At 41.7% G+C, this 26,684-nt stretch overlaps 1 protein-coding gene across 1 annotated transcript in view; it reads left to right on the forward strand.

The window, feature by feature from the left end:
- Positions 1-26,684, forward strand: part of LOC124722103 (solute carrier family 41 member 1-like) — a 166,082-nt gene that overhangs the window by 57,470 nt on the left and 81,928 nt on the right. Inside the window, exons 2-3 of the mRNA XM_047247301.1 lie at positions 4,720-5,017; positions 23,118-23,297. Coding sequence (XP_047103257.1) covers positions 4,781-5,017; positions 23,118-23,297 — 417 coding nt within the window. The 5' untranslated portion in view covers positions 4,720-4,780. The remainder of the gene's footprint in view (positions 1-4,719; positions 5,018-23,117; positions 23,298-26,684) is intronic.

The following is a 26,684-nucleotide window of genomic DNA, read 5'->3' on the forward strand; positions in this document are numbered from 1 at the left end:
GTTGATTGAATGTATGGTGTGCCAGCAGCTGTATTGGTAGCTTGAGGCTTGGGTTCTTTTGGCTTCATCCTAGGGCAGTTTTCGCTAAGGCAGTTTTACTGCAATTTGGTCTGCTTGGAGCCTGCTATCCAGATAGCTTTCGCCTAGCGTCAGTACCTTATCACTGACTTCTTCAACTTGCAGAAGGCTTATGATGCCACCTGGCATCATCACATCTGTGTTACCTACGTTACTGGATCTCCAGGTTCCCTCCCAATGTTTTTCTACTAGCTCCTAATGGTCTAGCTGCAGCTGTGGGGTCTACAGTGTCACCCTCCCTGTATGCTGATGAATTTTGCATTTACTGTTGCTCCTCCACCATGGGGTGATGTTGAATGCAGGGTGCCATACTAAGGATACAGTCCTGGGCTCTCACCTATGGCTTCCGGTTTTCAGCTGCCAAGACATATGCCATGCACTTCTGTCGTTGTCATACTGTCCATCCACAACTAGAACTCTACCTCGACAATCAGTTTCTCAATGTGGTGGAGTTGTATCAGTTTTTGGGACTTATCTTTTGTGCCCAGGTGGCCAGCCGCTGTGGCCAAGTGGTTCTAGGCGCTTCAGTCCGGAACCAAGCGACTGCTACGGTCGCAGGTTCGAACCTGCCTCGGCCATGGATGTTTGTGATGTCCTTAGGTTAGTTAGGTTTAAGTAGTTCTAAGTTCTAGGGGACTGGTGACCTCAGATGTTAAATCCCATAGTGCTCAGAGCCATTTTTTTTATGCCCGCTTGATGTGGCTTCCCCATCTTTGCCAACTTACGGGAACATGCTGGTGACAACTTAATACTCTTTGCAACCTCAGTAACACCAGCTGGGGTGCAGACCAACCACTCTATCCTTTTGCGGCTTTAAAAGCCCTGATCCTGTCTTGTCTTGATATTGGGAGTCTCGCCATCCCCTTGAAGCATTGTGGGTGCTGGATGTGATTCACCATAGCGAGGTCAGACATGTGACAGGTGCCTTTTGGACCAGCCATGTGAACAGCCTACTCGTGGAGGCTTAGGTCCCTCCATCACAGATCAGGTACCAACAACTGCTGCTCAACTATTTGATACACATTCACTTCTCCATTGAGCATCCAAACTATCATGTCCTTTTTACTGGTAGGGAGGGTCACCTTGCTTGTCAGGAAGCGATTGTGTGTGTACCCCCATTATTGAATTTGTCTCAACCTATCTGTTGGGTCTAAAGACTGTTCAGCTCATGATTTTTTTGGCACCTGTTCCAGGCCATCTTTGATGCATTTATGGGTTTGTAAGTGGTATACACTGATGGCTCAATGGTTGACAGCCAAACCAGTTTTTGCCTGCACACATGCAAGGTGTAGTGAACTACGCTACCTCCCGAACATATGCAGTGTATTCAGTGCAGAATAGAAAGCACACTCAAGCCCTCGGTCACATTCGTTCTTGTCCCAGTGAGATGTTCTCAATCAGCAGTTACTCTGAATAGTCTTCAAGCTATCAGTGAGTGCTACCTGCGATAGCCATTGGTTGTGACTATCCAGGGCATAATTTTTTACTTCCAAGCTGGATGGGTGGTCATCTTTGACTGGACCCCAGGTCATGTTGGGATCCCAGGGAAAAACCTGCTGACTGGTTGGCAAAGTGGGCTACCAGGATGCCGACTGGAGGTGAGGGTACAGGAGCTGGACATCCAGTTGACTCTATGCCATCAGTTGTTGCAGGCTTGGAACACAGATTGGTGTGCCGTGGTTTCTCTGAACAAACAAGCTATAAAGGACACTACTACCCTGTGGCAGTCCTGCCTTTGTATTTCTCGCAAGGAATCTACGTTAGCCACACTTGGCTGATCCATGGCCACGTCATAGGATCAGGATCCACCCCACTCTTGGTATGGTCCCTGTCTAACAGTGGCCCCCATCCTGCTGGGCTGCCCTAGTTTGCTCACATTATAATGAAACCTTAAACTTGCGAACATGCTGCCTGTGTTGCAAGCGGACAATGCCAAAGCTGCTGATGTGGTTTAATGTTGTACATGTGAATCTGTTTTCTACTCCTCTCTGTGAGACAGTGTCACTTGGGAGATTGGAGGAGAGCCCCATTGTCTGTGATGACCCGGGTCTCCCATGGCTACCCTTGCTCAGTGGTCCAGCCTGTCTTCTGCCCTTCCAAATTTTTAAATTCTTGTTTTACGTCTGTCACTGATTTACTGTCTCGTCGTCATCGTCTCTCTCTTTCCTGAAATTTTATCAACTTGTCTGCATAGCTAATTTTATTGTGGTATTGGAGGGTAAGGAAACAGTGTCGGGTGCAGAGGGTGCATCTCCCATTGTATAACTTGTTCTTGGGGCCTCCAGCTTCTGTCTGGGTGGAGCAACTCGCCTACCTTCAACCTCTTACCCCTCTTTCACTTCTACTTGCATCTGTCTCTTGGTCTTATTGATTACTGGGTACAATTTGGTTCATCAGAATTTGTCTTCTGTGTCCTTCATCTTTATGAACTATTTCTGGCTTGGTGCATATAGGATGGAGGGACTGATGACCTCATAGTTTGGTCTTTTTAACCCCATCAATCCAATCCAATCTTGTTGATTCGCGTAGCCTACTGGGGTCATGAGGAATATTAGATACTAGTAGACAGCTTTGACCAGTGGCACAATGTTAACAGCTGCTGTGGTGCTACATCTTGGTGTGTATTTTCATTTTTATTGTTAGTTGGCAAAGCCAGTGAATATGAAAATACCCTTGTTGTAGTGGCAGATTGATTTGTAATACAGCCCATTTGAAAAAATTGCTGCCCTGTTGTTTACTAGGTTTGTAGCATGTTTCCTATGTCACTGGTCAAAGCCAATGACCAGTGTCGAACATTCTTATTTAATTGCCTACTGTGCCATATACATATTACTGGATAAGTCATTCATAATTAGATAATAATATGAACAGAATCGGAGGATGAGAGCTCCCAGTTGGACAAATACTGATAGCTTGATACAATATTCTTTCCTGCTGACACCCTTTATTACCTACTGGGTAGATAAGTTCCAAACCATTTTATGTCATTTCCTGTTACACCACAATATTCGTATTTACTTTAAAGGATATTGTGATTTATACAGTCGAATGCCTTTGACACATCAGAATATACCAGTGCCCTATAGTTTGTCTGATGAATTATGTTCATTCTCATCTTTCATGATTTTTGTTTTATGTACATTAAGATATGGTCAAAGGCATGTTTCTGACTACAAATAATATATTTGCTGTTCAGTATTTTGCACTATGCTTTATAATGAGCTATGCCATAAACATCACAGCTGTTTCTGACAGTTTCCTTTTTGTCTTGTGAGATACCTTTGTTCTTCAGCAACCCATTGCTTTTCTCCTTCAGACTTTCATCTAATCTTATTTACTTTTGGTGGAAAACAGATTTCAGATAAAATATGGACTTTGTTACTAAAGTGTTGTATTTTCCATTCATGTCAAGATCACTATGTACTTCACTCTAGTTTACCTCTGTGAGAAATTTCCTAAAATAATCCATCTTCGACTTACTAACTACCATTCTGAAGTCAGATCTAATAAGATTTTGTATACCGATTAGCATTAACATTTAACATGAGGACCTTCAAGTCATTATCTCAGAGGCCACTGTGTGTGGGTTTTGTAACATGGTACAGTATTGTTCATTGCACCTTTCTGTAAAGATATTGTGGATTACTCTTTCTGATAATCATATATCCTAATAGAAATTTAGTTAAATTATAATTCTATCAGTTGCAGTAAATTCTTACCAAATGAATTCAAGAAAATCAGTATTAAAATCATCAGAAACTATTGTTTTACTTTTATTTTTTTCAGCTGTTAAATAAGCCAGTGGAGTCGCAAAGTGAATTTTACTGTACATTGAGGTCTGCAAAGTTATTCTTTCGTGCATATCTGGTAGGCTTTGTATGTCAGTAACTTTTCCTTTAACACATGTTTATGGAGTATGGGATGTGACGTTTTAAATGTAATACATTTAGGTCTGTGACAGCTATAATTTGTTAAACTAATGTCTAATATCTGCTGTATAATAATTGTTATTGTTATAAAAGCTGTGAACCAGATGAAATATGCTTGTAACAAGAAATCGACAAATTTTCTACACAGATGTAGCATTTGACAATGGTGAGCAGGTGAAAATTCTCGCTCCCTGACCAAAGCTTCAGTACATACAATTCAGACTCATTTCATAAGATCTAAAATAATAGATGGGGCAGCAATGCGGCCAGAAATTCCAGTTATTATCACGTCTGTTTTTACGCTTAATAAGTCATATTTGACAAGTTCTGTTTTTTTCACAATTAAAAATGTCAGTACATCATCTGCCATGCTTCCTGTTCTGTGGCCACTGAAGTTTCAAGCAGAGATGAAATGCCACTTTGTTTGGAAGATCCAGATTGTACCTTGAAAAGAAAGAGGGTTGACAGATGAAGGAGTTGGGGGATATAGAGTAATACATGAAGATTAGTACATATAGTTACAGCTGTATTTTTTGTTAACATGTAATTGTATTTTAAAAGTTTGGATGGTCTTTGTGAAGCATCTGTTATCATTAAAAGAACACGTGGAACTTATCACATCAGCTGTCATATGTCATCATTCTTGTAACATTTCAATTTAAGGTACCTTTTGTAATTTTCTCTCTGTTGTAATGTATGTTATTTTTAACAGGGTGTGTTTTGGGCATGTGCCCTCCAGCGAGGCGCTAAAGTACAACCACCCCCGCCTGACCATGCTGAACCTGGCAGGTAGTGGTGTCCTGCCTGTGGACTCTGCTGAGTTAACTACTGTTGATGAGCCTGAAAATGGCCAGCTGCCAGATGTTGTTGTTGAAGCCAGCATGCTGGCACCACCTGCAGAACCTCCTCAGTCTGAAACATATCTATCAATTGCTATTCAAGTATTCATCCCATTTCTTATAGCAGGTCTAGGCATGGTCGGGGCAGGATTGGTGCTAGATGCTGTGCAGGTAATGTCTAAAATTATGCTTTGAAAATGATGATAAGAAACTTATACATTTTATTGAAAATTGAATGCCAAGATGTGAAACTGTTATAGACACCATACCAGAAGTATAGTTAAACATTGTTATTGCATGAATGATGGTTATGACAAACACCCTTCAAAATGGTCTCTGTATTCCCCTCTTTATACAGGTGGTTGTGGAACTTTGGCTGTTCAGCACAGAATGTCAAATCAAAACACCTTTTAAGCTATCTAAGTTTTCAAATTGTTATTTCATTGAGCAACTAGTTTCGGTGATATATTTGTCTAACAGTCAGTATGTGAAGTGATTGCTGTGTCAAAAATCTATTGACACCAGTCATTGAATGCTGGCCCCTGTTTTGACTGGACCAGAGGTGGGAATCTTCTACATCTCAGTCAGGGGGCCTGAAGATGGTGTAATGTATCGCTGAAACAGGTTGCTCAATAAAAAAAAATTTGGAAATTTAGACGGCTGAAAGGTGTTTTGATTTGACATTCTGCACTTCAAAATCAATCTCTCTCTCTCTCTCTCTCTCTCTCTCTCTCTCTCTCACTCACTCACTCACTCACACTCACACACACACACACACACACACACACACACACACACACACACACACGTGCGTGCTTGTGGGAACTGCGTTGGCGGGGGTTTGTGAATATGTATGTGTGCACACTTAGTTTTCATATTGTTTCAATCAGCTGTATGACATTTCAGGGACTTTATTCACTTTTTCATGTAAACATTTCCAGTTTTGTGTGCCCATACAACAATATACATGGGAAGCATCCATCCAAAACAGATTTTACTAACAAGGAAACCTCCCCATCGCACCCCCCTCAGATTTAGTTATAAGGTGGCACAGTGGATAGGCCTTGAAAAACTGAACACAGATCAATCGAGAAAACAGGAAGAAGTTGTGTGGAACTATGAAAAAAATAAGTAAAATATACAAACTGAGTAGTCCATGCGAAGATATGCAGTATCAAGGAGAATGAGAGTTAAGGAGCGCCGTGGTCCCGTGGTTAGCGAGAGCAGCTATGGAACGAAAGGTCTAGGTTCAAGTCTTCCATCCAGTGAAAATTTTAATTCTTTATTTTCAGTTTATGTGACAAACTCTTATGTTTTCATCACTTTTTTGGGAGTGATTATCACATCCACAAGATAACCTAAATCGGGCAACGTAGAAGAATCTTTTTACCCATTCGCTAAGTGTACAAGTTAGGTGGGTCAACAATATATTCCTGTCATGTGACTCACATGCCGTCACCAGTGTCGTATAGAATATATCAGACATGTTTTTGTGTGGAGGAATCAGTTGACCTATGACCTTGCGATCAGATGTTTTCGGTTCCCATCGGAGAGCCACGTCCTTTCGTCTACTAATCGCACGGTTAAAGTGCGGCCGCAAAACACAGACACTAAACTTATTACAGTGAACAGAGACGTCAATGAATGAACGGACAGATCATAACTTTGCGAAAATAGAGAAAGTAAAAGTTTCAACCGAGATAAGACTTGAACCAAGGACCTCTCGTTCCGCAGCTGCTCACGCTAACCACGGGACCACGGCGCTCCTGCGCTCACATTCTCCTTGATGTTCCATATCTTGCACATAGACCACTCAGTTTGTATATTTTGCTTATTTTTTTTCATAGTTCCACAGAACTTCTTCCTGTTTTCTCGATTGATCTGTGTTCAGTTTTTCAAGGCCTATCCACTGTGCCAGCTAATAACTAAATCTGAGGGGGGTGCGATAGGGAGGTTCCCTTGTAAGTCGCTTTTTCCGTAATTATTTGCAGAAATGTAGCATTTAAACTTGGTTACTTGATTGTATATACTTTTTGTTCTCAAGTCTTTTTCTCTCTTTTAATTGTCATAAACTGAGATACATTTATGATACCAAAATTTATGTACTTACACATTCATTCATATTGCTTGCCCCAATATAAAAAAAGTGCCCAAAACCATCCCCATTTGAAATGTTCAGTAAGTTTTTTAAAATGCATAATTTTATGTGACATTCATTAGAACCATGTGGGAACAGGTTGCTGAATTTGTTATTCAAATTTCCAGGTGGAAACTTTCTTTATTAACGATATAGAAGACTAAGTATTTGAAAGTACCAATTGGACAATGTTGAAACCATATACATTAAGAACAGATATGACGTATTATTGAAAGCTGATAGAGCAACTGAGTGAGTGCAGTTTACCTCTTCTGTTGCAACTATGTGTGTAAAGGTATATTTGGTGCATCTGTATGTTGACTTCTTGGGAGCTACAGTGTTATACAAGTGGCAGAGGGTCTTGGGGAGAATAGCAGCTTCAGAAGAAATATTGTTGGTTTTCTCAGAACCCACTTGGAAAATAATTTTCTAAACAGGTGCTTCATGACTGACTGTTTTGTGCAGCTAGGTTCAGACTATTTGTATGAAATGCCTTCAGGGTTCATAATTGTAAAGAAAGGTTTTCCACAGTGCCATTATTGATGTAGGATGACCGATTTGTGCACTCACCATGTACATTTTGATGAAGTATAAAAAAAAAAAAATTTCAGACACCATGTGCTTCATTACATCCAATCAATAAACTACAGAGAGTTAACACTGAATGTTCAGCAATGTTACAGTTTGTGTGTTCAGAAACTTGGTGACTGACCTCACCTTCTCATTAGACAGGAGACCAAATGAGATATTATGTTTTCAGTTGATTCAAAGGCAGTATTGCAAGTAATTAAGAAGTGCGAACTTTCACATACAACAGCAAATTCCGAAATGTTTCGTGTGGACCTTCATCTTTACTTAATATAATTTTTTGCTTGTTATAATTTTAACTGTGGCTTAGTCTCCTATAAATGTTCGTACCACTCAAACAGGCAGTTTCTGCCCCCCCCCCCCCCGACCTTTCATCATTGTTGCTGAAATGTTTTTTGGAGGGTTCTCTCCCTCTCGCCCCTTTTTTCCTGAACTATTGTGGTTTGCCACAGAAAAGTGAAGGAACATTAAAGAAGGAAAAAAAGCACAAAAGAAAGTGGTAAACCATGTTTTTGGACATTTTTAGCTTCTACTCGTGTCCTAAAACTATGCACTTTTGTGGAAATCTGCCCAGAACAAGGCTAAAGAATATTACATTTGTTTAAAAAATTGCTTCCCTATGACTTCTTCAGGTGAATAGTTAAAGTGTAAATGCAAAGTTAAAATGTGTGTTTTTGGTCTGTAGTAGTCCAGTCATGCACATTCACTCACAGATAAAAAACGCACACACTTCAGTAGTCAAATCTAATTTATGGTTAGGAACTTCATTGAATACGCCTTAGTTAGCTACACTACACCTTGTGTGTAGAGATTGCAGGTTTCTGCCAAAGGTAATTTGCTAATTATGATGTTATTCTTGGGTCTGGCAGAAAAATATTTCTCTAGAACAGTGGAATATGTTAAACCACTAGAACATGGGGAAGTGGTTGTTTGACCCCTAAAGGAATTTGTGTTAAAAAAATCTGCAATTTAATTCATGATGTGGTTAAAGAAAGATCTCTGTTTTTTCCGTTTGTTTGTAAATCATGTCCTCATTTCAGTCAAAGCCTTAACTTGATGTTCTAACATGTTTAGATTACTGTTTCCTACCCAAAAATTTGACCTGTTTTTAAAATTCCTATCATTTTGTCATTCATTTAACTTGTTTCTAGACACTGAAATCAGTTTCAACAGATTATTTATACTTTTCATACACATTTTGCACAGATGGCCTTTTATTTATTTATTTATTTATTTATTTATTTACTTTTGCATTTCTCTCAGATGATGTTCTCGCTTCCTTTGCACATTCCAGTATGAAACTTCATTTGCTTTTTTGATTTGCGCAGTTTTTTAGCCGCTTCTTTGCTCCATTAACTTTTGTGGTCCTGTCCTTCCCCACGCGTGAGTTCATTTACCAGCTGAAGAATGAATGCTTTCTTCTTCCATATATTTTTTGTTATTTGATTGTAGATGATAACAAATTTATTGCTGTCATGTCTAGGATGTTGTAAAAGACATGCATCAGTCATATGCTGCAAGAAATCATTTGATCAGCTATGTCTGTACGACACTTTGTAACATTATGGAAGGTAGCCGTTTCTGGTTTGTTCTTCTTTTCTCCACTCACATACATGTACATACTTTGCAAGCCACTGTATGGTGCATGGTGGAGGGTACCTTCTTGCCTCCCACTGTTGAAGAGCAGTTCGGGGATGGCGATTGCGCCTTTCAACACGATCGAGCACCTGTTCATAATGTGCAGCTTGAGGCGGAGTGGTTGCACAACAGTAACTGCCCTATAATGGACTGGCCTGCACAGATTCCTGACCTGAATCCTATAGAACCCCTTTGGCATGTTTTGGAATGCTGACTTGTGCCAGGCCTCACCGACCGACATCAATACCTCTCCTCAGTGTGGCACTCTGCGAAGAATGGGCTGCCATTCCCCAAGAAACCTTCCAGCACCTGATTTAACGTATGCCTAGGAGAGTGGAATCTGTCATCAAGGCTAAGGGTGGGCTAACACCACATCGAATTCCAACATTACCGATGGAGGGCATCACGAACTTGAAAGTCATTTTCAGCCAGGTGTCCGGACACTTTTGATCACATAGTGTAGCAATTTTATATAGGACCAGAGTTTTCTCAGGTTCTCGACAAGATCTTTTGCTAAGGTAAGACAGCAGAGTGTGTTACATGCTTCACATATTGATCTTTTTACTGCATTTTTCTACTAATTTTTGTAGTTTTTTATTTACATGTTTATTTTTATTTTTTGTATATAAAAAGAACCCTGGATGCTAGTCCCTCTCAAGAGGCTCCATAACATGCCAAACATTGGAGCTTCTGACTAGCAAACTTCTGCCCCATGTGCCTACTCAGATCCTAATGGAGGTGCAGCTACTTGCCCACTCACATGCTGAATGAGCGAGGCCACATGGCCAGTCTCCACATTGACTCTTCACCTTGAGCAGCATGAGTGAGTTATAGTCTGCCACTCACGCTGAGATGAGACGATTCTCCCGTGTCGTGTATGCTGTAAGCTGCCTCGGGAGTAGAGCTCTTGAGCAAAACATGCAACATCTGAGGTGCACTGTGCAATGTGCCAGGTTCTCTGTTACCTTTATACCCTGAGCAAGCAGCCTGTAATCAACTGACCACAACCAAAATCTTCTTCAGCTGTTTGCAAACTGTGGCCAGCTGCTCCTGCATCCTAAAACAGTGTGCGCGTACATTCTGTCCATCCTAGTACTACCAACTTTAGTTAGTTTCTTGGCAAGCTGAAGGGATGTCACTTTCCTTCATTTCTTTAAAAAAGAGCTCCATGAGGTGAAGGGCTACACACTGTCCCAATGGCTGGCTGTCTAGTCGGTATTCCTACTCGCTACTGAGGTATGGGAAGGCATTGCAAATTTCCTGAGATGCCTTGTCTGCAGCTATCCAGATCTGTAGTCCATATTTGTCAGGTTTGTTTGGCATAAACTTTGTAAAACTGTACTTTGCTTTACATAAAAAGTAACTGCTCATTAACTGTCATATTTTCACCAGGACAGTATCAGCAGAGGCAGGTTTGCATGAAGTTGTTCCATAGTTCGCAGTTAAGAGTGAACTAGTCACTAGACATGTACTGAGCTCAGGATGACTTCTCGTCGAAACAGAGGAATCTAATAAGTACGCGGAATGTCTCTCTTCTCATTTTATCCCTGATGAAATTAGGTTCTCAAGAACAAGGTGAAGGGTCATCCAATTGAGCATCTTTAGCACAAAAGTGCTTCTCATACATGATGGCAATCATTGCATCCAGTTCCTCCAACTGTCTAGTCCAAGTGGTGTATTTATTTCATTCCGATTGCTTGATTCTGTGTGTGTGGTTTTTTATGGTACACACCACTGATTCATCAAAAAGAAGTTGGAAAACATTCATGTTGGAGTCAACAACTCGGTTGCAGGCGTATATAGTGGGCCCTCTTCTCTCCTTCAGAATGTTAAGAGCAGCCAGTCTTCCAGGTGATGGCATGTTAGCCATCTTCCGTTTTGTTCCAGCTCTAGCTGCCATTTTCACTGTTGTGCTAGTTGACTCTTGAGACTGTTGTGGAAAGAATTGAGATGGGGAGACATCTCACTGTAACTCCTCCTTCGTCTCGCTACTTGCATCTTGGTGATTCTGGCAGACAATCACCATCTGAATCTGATAAGGCACTTTCTGATTCAATATATGAATTCTCCAGGATATGCAAAATATCTTCATTAGTATGGCCACATTGATGTGACAGTGAATATACCTGTCACTGACAAAAATACACTATGTAACTGATGAGGCGAGTAACATTATGAACACATGAAATCCGACTGAAAAGTATACAGTGTCAAAACTTTTCTGACTTTGCGCTAATCATCATTCAAGTCAATGACTGTTGGACTGAAGCAGGTACCTTTGTAATTCTGAGGTACCTTTGTAATTCTGAGAACAGTGATACTCTAAAAACTAGTTATGCCAAGGGTCAATTGACCCCTTCTGCTGTTCTATGTATACATGAAATTGAGAAAATTCAGCGGCACACTATTGTCAAAGTGGAATAAATGAGGAACAGTCATGAAGTTTAGTGGAAAAATGTTAAAAATGTAATTTTTTTGCTGCAGAATGAAGTTCAAAGGTATTTTGAACCCCTTTCGTTGTTCTAGTGGTGTTGAAATTGGTGCTATTTTATCATAATAGTATTTTGTGTAAAAATTTATGTGGAAGTGAAACAGTTAAAACAATAAATTTATGGGCAATTGAAATTCATTATGCACAGTTCTGATGTCACAGTCTGAGTCTCTTTATTCCAGATGATCCAGGCTAATTGATACCATCCTATTTCTTTAACTATCTGGTGATAACGAAGAAACTATTACATACCACAAGAAATAACATAGTTCAGTACGACTGAAGTTGTACTTGAAATAATGATTGATTACTATATATAGTCAGTCATACTTGTGAAAGGACCAGTGGTTGGCCACCTGCTGGTTCCTCATCAAGGTCATCAACATTTCAGCTAAGGTCAAGAATATCATACTCATCTTCATTGACCAAAGCATGTTCTTCTACATTTTTGCAGGATCTCTTGCAGCTGAAGCAAAGTTTTGAATACCTACTCAGCAGCCTTTCTTGCACTCACACAGGACCTGTTTTAAAATTGCAGCTGGTGAAAGATTCTGCAAAGTGGTGATTGATACAACACTGCTGTTGGATATTGTTCATCCTCAGTCCTCATGTCTGTGCTTGTAGCCTAGCCATTGATAAACCTACAAAAAACCTATCTTTGAATGCTGCTGTGTTGCTGCTGCTTGTCACATAATAAAACAATATAGATGTGGTGTCACATCCCCTCATGTCATGCAAAACTAATATGTGACCCACTACAATTTCGTCAACTGCAAGATATGGATAATATAGGATTTGAAGTACGTTTCCTTTCGCTGTTTCCAAGAGTAAACCATTATTAGGTGTACACAGACCAGTTAAGGTGATCAAAAGATTGACATTATCATCCCAACATTGTTACCAGTTCATGTAATGGTGCAAAGTTAGTAGATGTGGTTACTATAATGGTGTCAGCATGTCTCCTAGCTTGTTAATGTACAATTTTGGCATCTGTGTATTTTTCATGAATATTAATACCAAGTGACTTTTGTTTTTGGTGTTAGCAAGGAAAGTCTATTGGTACACTGTGTGCAATATTGCTTCTGTGAGATCTTAAATATTTAATGCTTTTTTTTTTTTTTTTTTTTTTACATGTATCGGTAGCTTCTTTAGGATGGCCATCAACAACTACAATGCAATTGACTTGTATGTAGACTACATACGTTATGTAACTTGACGAATTTCTCTTCCCCTGGTGTTTAGAATAGGCACAAGGTATTCCTGCCTGTTGTAAGAGGTGACTAAAAGGAGCTTCCCACTTTTTGGCCCAATAAATTTTTTTTCTGAAGTGTGGGCCACTTGGGGGAGGACATCTTACATGGTGCACCATATATCCATCGTGCATTACGACCTTCTGCACCTATTATTGTCATGCACTGCAACTGCACCCATATTCCAGCTATTGGGGTGAGGACACCTTATAGGGTGCATAATCTCCATCAATTGTCTGCTGTCCTCCTTTGCACCTCCCCCCCCCCCCCCCCCCACACACACACACACATGACAATATTGGATTTCCATGCACCCATTATCCAGCTTGGTAGGCAGTCCATCATGAATGGCCATCATGCCAGGTAGGCTTTGCTGTGGCTGGGTGGCATCTGTGGGGAGAGCCCCTGATGAGAATGGGTAGCATCAGGGCAATGACCTGTGATGAAGCAAACCAAGTCATCTTTTGCTGGGGAACAAGTGGCCCCAGCAGTCGCTTAGAAAGGGAAGGTTGAGTACAATGCTGTGACATGACCGCAAGTCATTCCCCTCCCTAACTACGCCATGTGAGGAACGTAGGGCTACAGAAAGAAGAGAGCCATAATTACCTCGTTATTTAGTGTGCAGCAGAACTGACGGGGACTTCTTTCTGCTACGGAGTCACTCTTTTTCGTAGAACACCTGGAGGATAAGTTTGGGGAAGTGGCAGCACTGTCCAAAATGCACGTTGGGTCAGTCCTGATTCAGACAGCATCCTCAATCCAGTCATGATTGTTACTTGCATGTGCCAAGCTGGGTGATTTCCTGTTTTGGTCACCCACCATAAAAGCCTCAACATTGTCAAGGGTATTACTTTCCATCATGATCCCCTGTTGCAGTCAGACAATGAGCTATGAGCTGATTTGAATCATAGGGATGCTCTCATCCTCTGGCGTCTATAGGGGATCTAAAGACAACAGGATTGCTACCGACACCTTCATCTTGGCCTTTGAGGGTGATTCTTTACCTGAAAAGGTCAAGGTGATGGTATACCATTGTGACGTAAAACCATACATCCCTCCCTCAATGTCGTCATTTTAAGTTCTGGAAATTTGGGCATGTATTCCCGGTGGCACTCAAGTGCCACATGTCAGTACTGCAGACATGCATTGCATCCAAATACTCCATGTGGCCCTCCTCCCACCTTTGTCAACTGAAGAGCACCACTCCATCTGCTCTCCAGACTGCACAGTATTCCAAAAGGTGTTGAAAATTATGGAGTACAAGACCCAATACAGGATGACTCACAGATAGGCTAAACTGAAATATGAAAGTTTGCACCTCATTTGATTACTCTCGTCTTACAGTGCCGCAATGTCGCCGTCTTCCTCATTGGCATCAACACTCTCCTCATCTAAACCTCGTACAGTGGGCCCTACCACCCGATTCCATTCCCTCCCTCCCTCCCCCTTAGTGCTTGGGTGCACGTCTTCTTCTGTTGCTCCCAAAGTTTTTACTTTGGGGGCCAACACCTCTAGAAACTGCTGGGGACATCAGTCCCCACACTCCAGCTGGAAAAGCAACATCCTCCTCCGGCTCCTCATGTGCGGAAGGGGTCCCTTGGGACTCTCCCTTCAGAGATCTCACCAACTGAGAAAGTGGCAGTAGCCAGTGGCTGAAGGAGGCACATGCTGCTGGTGGAAGGGCTCCATGCTCTTACTCTGCCCCTGTTGCTATTTCAGGGAAGCCCTCCCAGCATGTCCCTGAAGAGCAGCAATGGGACAAACAGATGAAGAAGAAATTGGTTAAGAAACATGACTGACGTGACTGGTGTCCCCACTCCGCCACTCAAACAGTTCCATGTCGGAGGACAAGGTGGAGATTCTAGTATTCCTCGAAGACGTAGATATTGCCAACACTTCAGACCCAATGGTCCTGGATACCAGCACCCAGTCAGTGGCGACAGGTGACCCTGATGCATAAACTGCCTCCTTGGTCCCTTCGTACCTTCCCAGACGACTGATAGTGCACTCCTCCAGTGGAACTGTGGCAGTTTTTTCTCCTACCTGGCTGAGCTACAACAGCTTTTAAGCATTTCACCTGCTTTTTGCCTTGCCCTTCAGGAAACCCGGTTTCCTGCAATTTGGGTCCCCACCCTTCGTGGCTATTGGGGGTACTACAAAAACTGTACTGACTGTAACAGAATGTCAGGTGGAATCTGTATCTATATCCTTACCTCCGTGTGTAGAGAACCTGTGCCCCTTCAAACACATTTAGAAGCTGTGGCTGTCGGGTGAGGACAACACAGGAAATTACCATCTGTAGCATCTACCTTCCACCAGATTGTGAAATTCGACACCATGTTTTGGCTGCACTAATTTGCCATCTCCCCTCACCTTTTCTACTTCTGGGTGATTTTAATGTCAATAACCCTTTGTGGGGTGGTTCCAAGAGTATTGGCTGTGATAAAGATGTCAAGGATCTACTGACTCTACTTGACCTTTACCTCTTAAGTACAGGTGCCCCCATCCATTTCAGTGTGGCACATGGCATACACTTGACCGTTGATCTCTAAGTTTTCACTCCTGGTCTTCTCCCGTCTATCCACTGGAGAGCTCACAATGACTTGTGTGGTTGTGACCACTTTCCACTCTTCCTGTCCCTGCCCTGGCATCACTCAACTGGACACTTGTCCAGATGGGCTCTTACCAAGGCTGACTGGGGCGCTTTCACTTCCACTAACACTGTTGAATCTCCATTGTATGGCAACATTGGTGAGGTGCTCCAGACCATCACTACTAACGTTGTTACTGCAGAGGAATCGGCATCCCTTGTTCCTAAGGTTACCCCGGGCGGAAGTCAGTGCCTTAATGGTCACCGGAAATCTCTGCAGCCATTTGAGACTGTAGGCAGGTCCTCCAACATCACAAGTACCACCCATCCCCAGAGTGCTTTATTGCCTTCAAACAGCTCCGTGTCTGGGTCCATCAACTCATCAAACTACAGAAGCAGGAGTATTGGGAACAATTCGTCTCCACCATTGGAACACAAACCTCTCTTTCCTGTGTTTGGACCAAGGTCAGACTCCTTTACGGATGTCAGACCCCTCCCGCAGGTATACGTGGACTTTGCACACATGCAGTTGCATATGTCAATCCAGAAGTAATCACTGAGCAACTCGCCAAGCATTATGCCCGCTCGTCTGCATCTGAGAATTACCGCCCTGCCTTTCGTCTCCTAAAACAGCAGGTGGAACGACAACACCTACCTATTGCTCCATGCCACCCTGTGCCGTATACTGCTCCCTTCAGTAAGTGGCAATTTGACAGTGCCCTTGCCAATTGTGCTGACATGTCCTCTGGGCCAGACGGCATCCATTCCCAAATGATTAAACATCTTTCAGCAGATTATCAGTGCCACCTCCTGCTGTCTTCAACCACAACTGCAGTGATGGCGAATTCCCGTTGCAATAGTGAGAAAGTATCGTTGTTCCAGTGATAAAACCTGGTAAGAAACCACTAGACATAGATTGCTGTCATCCTGTCAGCCTCAAGAGTGTTCTGTGCAAGCTGCTCAAACATATGGTGAACTGGTGGTTGTTGGTTCCTTGAGTCTCGGGATCTTCTGGCACCGTCCCAGGGTGGTTTCTGCCAAGGTCACTCCATGACTGACAACTTGATCTGCCTGGAGTCCGCCGTCTGAATGGCCTTTTCCCAGTGTCAACACCTTATTATCGTCTTTTTTGATGTGACGAAAGCCTATGGTACCGTGTGGTGACATCACATCCTTGCAACTCTGTACAAGTGGGGTCTCCGGGGCCCGCTTCCAATGCTCTGCGTTTTCAGAGCTCGAGTCAGTGCTTCACACTGTTTGCTCCACATCCGAGAGAATGGGGTCCCACAGGGCTCTGTACTGAGTGTCCCACTCTTTTTAGTTGCCATTAATGGCCTTGCAGCAGAAGTGGGGCCCTCAGTATTGCCTTTCTTATATGCTGACAATTTATGTAATTTCCTTCTGCTCCTCTTCCATTGATGTGGCTGAAGGTCAACTGCAGGGAGCTATATGAAAGGCGCAGTCATGGGCACTCACTCACGGCTTTGTTTTCAGCTGCCAAGAGTTGCGTCATGCACTTCTGTCATCGTCATACTGTCCACCCACATCTGAAACTTTACCTCAATAACCAACTACTTAATGTAGTTTAGATTTAATGCTTTTTGGGACTGGTCTTCGATGCCCACTTAGCTTGGCTTCCCCATCTTCATCACTGTAAGGAAGAGTGCTGGCGGCATCTTAATATTATACGATGCCTGAGACACACCAACTGGGCTGCTGATAGTCTTACACTGCTGCAGCTGTATTAAGCCCTTGTGCAGTCCTGTCTTGTCTATAGGAGCCTGGTGTGTGGTTCAGCCTTACCCTCAGCGTTGTGGGTGATGGACCCTATACACCACCGTGGAGTTTAACGTGCGGCGGGAGCTTTCCAAATGAACCCAGTGATCAGCCTCTTCGTGGAAGCTGGCGTTCCACCATAGCAGATCAGGTGACAACTGCTTGTGAATCATACTGCGCACTTTCATAGTTCGCCTCACCATCCAAACTACTCTCTCCTTTTCCCTAACACGGTGGTCATCTCCCCCAATGGCAACCCAGATCGGGGATTCCAATTGCAGTCCATGTCCAGTCGCTTCTTACTCAACTTGGCAGTTTCCCTCTACCACATTTCCTGCGGGTCTACTCAGGTACAGCTCCATGGTCCATGCCTCGACCACAGCTTCATTAGGACATATCACAAGGCCCAAAAGGCTCAGTACCATCTGAGGCCCTCTGCTAGCAATTTTTCTCTATTGTCGGCAAGTTCCAGGGCTCAGAAATAGTCTACACCAATGGCTCTATGTTCAATGATCACGTTGGCTTCATGTTTGCTCACGTTGGATGTAATGAAAAGTGCTCCTTGTCAGATGGCTGCAGTGTTTTCAGTGCAGAGTAGGTAGCCATCTCTCACGCTCTTGAGCATATCCGCTCCTGCGCAGGTGAGTCCTTCGCCATCTGTAGTGACTCCTTAAGCAACCTACAAACTCTCGACCAGTGCTTCCTTCTCCATTCCTTAATAATGACATCCAGGACTGTCTTTATGCCATCAGAAACAGTGGACATTCAGTGTCCTTCATTTGGACCCCGGGACATGTTGGGGTCCTGGGCAACAAACTTGCTGATAGGCTGGCAAAACAGGCTACCAGTCAACCAACTCTGGAGATCGGCTCACTGGAGACTGATCTCCAGTCGGTCTTAGGCCATAAAGTTTTCAGGATCTGGGATACTGAATGGCACACTCTCAGGACACCAAATACACTATGTGCTATCAAGGAGACAATGAATGTGTGTTGGTCAACTATGCGAGCCACTTGCAGGGACTCTGTTGTCCTTTGCCGGCTTTGCATCGGCCATACTTTGCTGACTCATGGTCACCACCTCTGTCGTGAGGGCCCAACCCAGTGTCACTTTGGTTACCACTTGACTGACGCCCACATCTTATTAGACTGCCCAATTTTAACCACTCTGCGGCAGACTTTTAACCTTCCCACCGCACTGCCAATGGTGTTGGGAGACACTGCATCAATGGTTGATATAGTTCTTTGTTTTATTTGTGGGAAACACACAATCTAGGGGTGGGTGTCTGGCCCTCTCTCCCAGGCCTCCGCTCTCCCTCCATTTCACCCTTTCCTCACTCTTTCTTTGCTATTTGTTTGCCAAGGTGTTTGTCTTTTCTCTGTCTGTGTTCCTCCAGCCTTGTTGTGTAGACTGGAGATTTTAGTGTGTTGCAGAGTGGCTGGCTCATCCTTTATTTCTTCTTGCAATCAGCCAGTCCAGGCCATTTGCTATATTCTTTTAATACCTTCTCCCGCTTTTTTCCTTTTAATGCATGTTCTCCCCTTTTGTCTTGACCCTCTTGTTATATCTTTCAGTATGTTTCCTAGTTAGTTTTCTGCCTTTGTTACTTCCCAGACTCTCTTGGGGAATTGTTTTACTCTGCAACCTGTTTGAATGCAAAAAAAAGGGACTGATGATGCTGTAGTTTGGTCCCTTTCTCATCATACCAACCAACCAGTGAATAATTTCTGCAAAGGTCTGTTCATGATGCCATGTGACCCTGTTCAGCAAAAGACCACTATGAATTATATATTTAGTATTGTCTAATTTCACTTTTTGTTGTTAAGGTTCAAATGAGTTAGCACCTTTCTTCATCCCACTTACATAAAAAATGGATGAACGGTAGGAGTACAGTGTATAGGCTAGGAATTCTTTTAACTCTTTATTTGGCTGTTTCCAATGACAGTTGGAAAAAAGAATGGTGGTGGTGATAACTGAAACTTTGTATTGAATTTGTTTAGTGCTGTTTACTGCAGCAAGATGCTGCACTTTTATCACTGTTTTAGTTGCACTGCCCGAAAATAATAGCATTGTGCTTGAGACTTTGCACCCCAATGCCTGGGGACAAGTGGCAGTTCATCTTCTCATTTTTGACAACACCAGTGCTTATTGATATTAGCTCTTAGGTTTCTAGGGTAGGATTGTGCTGCTGAAACCAGTCTAACAACTTCTTAGAGTCAGACTTGTATGACTAAATTCTTGAGTCTCTAATGTCCATGTGCTGTTCTGAAATTGTGAATTTTAGTGTTCAGTTTTTTTGGCATAGATTTAAAGTTGAAGTTTTGGGAAGATAAAAACTTGAGACAAGTTTACTCACCATCCTTCCTATTCTTGCTTGATTCAATTAAGTTTGCCAATCCTCATTTTTCTGCTGTGGTCACATTTTTACATGAAGCAACACTTCGTGACAAGTAACACACAGGCATATTGAAAACATGACAGATGTTTAGGCCTCTAAAACCACACAAACTTCACAAGTTACTGGCTAAGCAGATGGCATGGCAAGTATATGGAGGAGTAAACGTCAAACAGGCAGGTTGGGTGTTCCTAAGGAGTAGCATGTTGTTTCAGTGGAGGGAATGTAGTGGAGAGAACTCTAAGGAGGTCACTGAGGCCCTCCCTTGGAACTGCAAAATACACAGCAGCAGTAGTTTAAAAGAGAAGCAGGAAAGGAATATTTCTCCACTTTGGGCAGAGTTGGATCAAGTTTGGAGAGAGCTAGTGTGGATGAAGGAAGACATTGATGAGGGTAGTAGTTGGAAAATGGCAATTGGTATTAAGGATAGCAGGCGGAGGATGTGGTCTGACAGTTTCATTAAATCTACCAGTAACACATTCGAGCTGCCAGAGTTGAGGGGAGAGGAGCCTCAAGATGGTGCAGAAGTAGGAAATGTGCAGCAGACTGTGACTAGGAACACCACCAATGTTAGGAAGAAGAGGGTACTGCTGCTAGGTGATAGTCATGGCAGAGGTGTAAGCACTCAATTACAGGAAAAGTTAAGGGAGGAGTATCAGGCCAAGTGCTGGGCTGAATCATGTGACTGAGGGTTAGAGCCTTGGTGTAAGAATTTTACAAATGATGATCAGTTAGTGATAGTGGGTAGGATAGGGAATAGCTTGGATAGGGACAAAATATACAGTATAGGTGGTGACCTGTGTTAGATAGCTTCCCTTACTGGTAGCTTCAGTGTGAGTGTGGCTGAATTCTTCCAGCATCATGATCAACTTGACCTTCCCTGTGCTGTATGGTGAGTCAGTGCAGAGCTGTAGGTAGTGCTGATGACTGCTGACCAGGCACACACTTCAGTGGGAACAGTAGAGAGATGGGGGTACAGTATGGCATGGTCTGCGCTGCAATAGGACCGGGAAAGGTAGGATGGTGGATTTAGAATATATCAAATGGTTGCGGGGCCACACATGATCAAATACCTTTTGTCAGAGGTAGGACGACTAGGCTTTTCATTTTCTTAAAGATAAATCATGACAACAAACTACCCTATGTCGAAAGTGTATCAACCACTTTAGTGATATCTTCACCTTATACATAGAAGATAAAATGTTCCACACCAGGCTGCATGCCCATCAGTCATCAGAGAGAAAAAGAAATGACAAACACCACAGAAATTTTCTCAGAATTATCTATTATTATCAAAATGTGCAGTCTATTAGAAATAAAGTGCACCAGCTGGTAGTTGAATTACAGTCTTTGAACAGCATGGTGGTACGCATTACAGAACACTGCTGTAGAGACAAAGAAATACAGCATATAATGATACTGGCATATGACTGTGCAAGTTGCTACTGTAAAACTACCTTAAATGGTGGGGAATCATTTGTTTATATCAGAGGTGGTGCACACTTTAAACCTATAGGACGACTGATCACAGTAAGTTTAGGTAAACATTTTGAATTGGCAGCCATTGAACTAACAAAGCTAAACATCCATAAGAAGTTAATTATTCTGTATGTGTACCGCACACCTAGTGATAATGTGGATACTTTCTTCCACAAAATAACAGAAGTCCTGGAAAGTGTTTCAGCCCCCAAAACTAACATAATAGTATGTGGAGACGTGAATATTGACACAGGAGGATGAAGTAAAAAACTTTTTTACTTTCTTTTGCTCATTTTTCCAATGTTCTGCCAGTTTTTTGCAAACCATAAATAACAAAATAAAACTTCCCTGCATGGGTATTTGATAACAGGATTATTTTTATAGCATCATGCTCTATTGGTGGTTTCATGACAGCTTTTGACAGCACAAGAACAGAAGGTGGTGGGAGCTGGAAGAGTTATCTTTCTCTGGTCCAGAGGGTGACCTTCCTTGTTCTAATCGCTGGCACTCTCAAGCATTCTCAAAGAAGTTGATAATGCGTGTATAGAACATACTTACAGTAAGTTATTTGTGGAGACCTGTTTTGTTCATGTAACTTAATGTACACATTCATATTCAGAGATGATGCTTATAACTGTGTCATTGAGCATGCTAAAATAATAATAATAATAATAATAATAATAATGAATAGCATTGTATTGTGATGATACTTTGTACCCACCATGTGTAGTATAGTGACCCAAGACTGGCCAGACACAAGATCTTGCTACATTTGATTATGGCCAGATCACTGAAACAACACATGCGGAAGATGTGTGCACTAGATTTTCTGTGGGCCCTTACAATAACTGTCTTAATTAGGATAAAACCTCTGCTGCTATGGTCAGCTTGTGTGACCAAAAATATTTGGATGCAGTGGCTTGTGTTGGCCGGCTGAGGTTGTAAATACAAGTGTAAGAGTTAGGGTGCAACTTGCCACTTCAGTGCTGGATGCCAACTGTTTCTCTGTCTGGTAACACCCCTCCGATATGAAGTATTGAAGCTAACATCCCACAAAAGCACCTCTACCAGCTGCTTACAGCATGCCCCCAGATGATTTGTTATTGTTGAACTGTTGTAGAGAATTGTCTTCCTGACAAGACCAGAAAAATATATATATTGAATATTTCACAGTCCAAGGGAAAGTGGCTCATAATACAGTATGAATTACTTCACCAATTGAATAACTGAGGCCGGCCGGAGTGGCCGAGCGGTTCTAGGCGCTACAGTCTGGAACCGCGCGACCGCTATGGTCGCAGGTTCGAATCCTGCCTCGGGCATGGATGTGTGTGATGTCCTTAGGTTAGTTAGGTTTACGTAGTTCTAAGGGACTGATGACCTCAGAAGTTAAGTCCCGTAGTGCTGAGAGCCATTTGAATAACTGAGTTGGTTCACACTTCTATGAGAAGTCAATATTTTATTGCTTTAATCTACTGAAAAGCTAGAGTTTGGTCTGGCATTAATATTATTTTCTTTACTATAGTACAGATTATATCGAACTGGGATTTGTGGCTCTCTTTCTGAAAGTAAATGGGATACTTAAGTGTTTTTTGGCTACTAAAAGGCCTTGAATTTTATAAAAAAATTATAAATAAATAAGGCACTGACATGTAAGACATGTATCATTGACATTTCGTAATGTGAAGATGAATGAAACTAATGGTGATGTTTAGGAATAATACAATTGAAATGCTTTGTGGTTTAGATGAAATGCAAAATTATCGACTTCAAACATGATATTAATGAATAGTTGACTTTTGTTCGACGTCAAATAACAAAATGATACCTTTGCAGTTGGTAGTTCACATCTAGAATTCAGTCTATAGTCTAATTTCTGAAATTATAAATATAGATTAGGAATTATAAACTACTTTTTTTATTCTTTCAGCACTGGACAGTATTTGAAGCAGTGACAGAAGTTGTTATACTTGTACCTGCACTGTTGGGTCTCAAAGGAAATCTGGAGATGACCCTTGCGTCTCGCTTATCAACACAAGCTAATCTAGGTCACATGGACACACCTAAGCAACAGTGGAGCATGATTGTTGGAAATCTTACATTGATACAGGTTTGTGAAACACCAGTATGGATAATACCTAACAAGCATGACTGCTCAGGAACATTTGGAACAGAATCTCAATGTATCAGCTTCTGTCTGCAAAATTAAATTTTTGCTGTTGAAGACCTAAGTGAACTGGCACATTGGCCATCCATCCAGCTTTTGATTTTACATAGTTTCCCCAAATCGATTAAGGTAAAGACTGGATGCTTTCTTTGTTAAATGACATTATCAGTTTCTTGCTTCATCTTTTTCCTATAATGACATGTTTGCCAAATCCTAATCTCCCTTCATCCTTCATCATGCCCAGTGCTCTAAATGGCAGTGTTTGGAACAATGTATTTTCATGAAGTACGTGAGATAGTTGGTTTCCTTTACTGCAGTCAAACATAAGTTTGAGATATGATTGTGTTTCGAAACAGCTTTCTTTTGCTGTATCAGTGGTGTCGTTGTTCGACATTTCAGTGTCATTTGAAAAATGGAAACTAATAATAGCAGGACCACATCCTTCATTCCCATCATCCTCCTGGCCACAACCTTCACTTGCCCCCTGCTCCATACATGCTTTCAGTGTGCTCCAAGACCCTTAATTCACTCATCCTACACAGACACCCTCTACCCTACAGTCTCCCCTATCTCTGTTCTGTCACACCATTCCAATCCACTACTCCCTGTCATCGTGTGCTGGTGAGTTGTTACCTTTATTTCTAAATTTTTTGTTTAGCAACAACTCTGAAGATTGTTGAGCACCTCATGGAATAAACAACTTTCTAAGCTTTCTTTTTCCTCGAAAGGCCTTCGTATCATTAGAAACAAAAGGAGCATAAACCACACACTGAAATGACTGCCACAATTCACTGGAATGTAACTAGCTGAGGTAGACTGAGATGAATTGGTGTGAAATTATGGAGGTGTCCAAAGGATAATAATTGTAATTTTAGTTTAGCTATGCTGGTTTAGGTTTCTTGTAGTTTCCTCAAGCCCCTCCAGAACTATGTAAAGATATACCTTTAAATGAGACCATAGCTGATTGCTTCCCTTATTCTTGTAAGACTCCTCAAATAGTGATTGTCTTGATATGAACTTAACCCTCTGATTGCTACAGACATGCTCTTTGCATTCCATGTTGAGCATGGCTTTGTTGTTGCTGTACTGCTCGCCTAATGCTGCCACCCGAGAAATGGTGTTCCTCCCACTATCTAGGAAGTACTCATCATCCAATTTTAAGAAAAATATTTGGTGAAAAAATTCGATTTCCTTCTCATCCTACTGTCTGACATCGTTGCTTGATGAAGGACTGAATTTCTTTTCATTATTTGTCATAGTTACTTTGCTGCATCAAATTAAGTAAACCATTGCATAAAACTGAGTTTACAAATTTTAAAATGAATTGAGTAGACTTTGCATATAGTTGATTTTAGCTTATACATTGCTGTGTATAAAATGTAAATAAGATACTGAAATTTTATTTAAAATAACTGAGAGCAGAATAGTATCTTACTTCATTCATGAGATATTGGTTTTTATATCTGGCAGATATTCGTCCTCGGCATGCCCAGTTCCATCCCTGCGCATCAGAAATTGTGTCGTCGTAACTATCATCGTATTTCATAAACAGTTGAAGATATCAAAATGAGGTTTTTTCTTCGAATGGTAGCATGCAAAGATTCACGTAAATTGTATAATAATTATTGGCCGACATATGGCAGTAACTTGTCCGCAACAGTGAGTGGGTCAGCAGAATTGGGCTCAAAAATGCATCATAGTGCTTAAGGAAAACCCAGAGACTGCATTTAAACACATCTTCAGCACCTGGGGAGTCACGGATCACAAGTTAACTCATCCACAGCGGTGAAAGGGTTAAACTACTTTCACATAGGCATAAGATACAAATGCACAATTTACTGAACCTGGTCTGGAGAATTTGTGATGCAAATAACATTAATGATATTGTACTTCTCATCATAAGCTTAACGGGGTAGTAAGGCTGAGGTGAATAGCCATATCTGATGGAGAATCTGCTCCCCATCTCCCTTCCAACCACTTACATGCTAATAGTAGAATGTGCCCCATCATATTTTTTATTTATGTATTTATTTATTTAGTTATTATCTCATTGACATGTGGTCCTTTATACACTAGTTACTTTCTGTTCATTGGTATCATTATTTTCCTGTTTTATTTAAATACTGCTCAATAACAATTGGATATTACTCTTCATTTCCTAGGTTACATATATCTGCCAGACAGAATAGCAACACAAGTAGAATACTGAAGGGTACCTTCATTTGGAGAAGAGACTGCTGTATTGCTCTCAGTTGAGTTGAATTTCCAGATCTCCATCTGTGACACAGTAGATTACACCACCGTCATGTCACACTGTCACTAGTGCATGTCTTCGTATGTGCTCTGAGTTTAAGGCAAAATGAGTAGGTCCGCAGTGGTTGAAATTCAGATCACAAGCAGAGAAGAATATAATCGTTTCTGTTCTCATTATCACCTTGAATATAAAAGTAATGAATTATTGTGAATTTGTGATGCTCACATAGGATTTATGGAAAAATAGAGGCTTCTGGAAATTGATAATTTACTCACAAATTGCAACCATGGTTCTGCATCAGCTGTAGAATATTTCTGTACAAATGAAAATTTGTGCTGGACTGGAACTCGAACCCGTATTTCCCATTTGTTGCTAGCTGTCACTTTAATCACTTCTGCTATCTGAGCACGCTTCCAGGAGTGGCACAAATCTCCATTTCTCCTGCTGTATACTTATGCTCGCACTGCATTACCATGATTCACCCACATGAGGAGACAGTTTTCTCTCACCATTTTGTTGCAATGGCATGAAATACTGTAGTGCAATGTCAGAGACTCTGCATTGATGACCAACAGCCAAATTAAGTTAAGAATGAACTCGCAAATTGCTGCTTTGCTTCTACATCACCTGTAGACTATTAGAGAGTAAACACCAGGACAAATGAAGATTTGGGCCACTCCTAGGAGCATGCTCAGATAGTTGAAGTTGTTACAGTGACCACACGTGCCAAACAGGAAATTTGGGTGTGAGTCCTGCTCCAGCATAAATTTTGATTAGTTCTGAATTATTCTACAGCTGATGCAGAAACATAATTGCTATTTGTGAGTTCATTCTTAATCAAATGCAGCTGTTGATTACTACAGTGTCTCAGACACTGCACTGCAGTATTTCTGAAAATTATTGAGGGGCAGTGTCAGCTTCAGGTATACTGTAATTAAAATGTACAACATTCCTTATCCTACCAGGATGTCTGCATTGTCAGAGGTTTGTGACATTGACACCTGATCATATGCACATTTGTAAAATAAATTAAATTACATGACTAGTGTGTTTTCTGGTATTCTTGAATATTAAAA

This window comes from Schistocerca piceifrons, chromosome X, assembly GCF_021461385.2.
Source record: "Schistocerca piceifrons isolate TAMUIC-IGC-003096 chromosome X, iqSchPice1.1, whole genome shotgun sequence".
NCBI classification, from domain to species: domain Eukaryota; kingdom Metazoa; phylum Arthropoda; class Insecta; order Orthoptera; family Acrididae; genus Schistocerca; species Schistocerca piceifrons.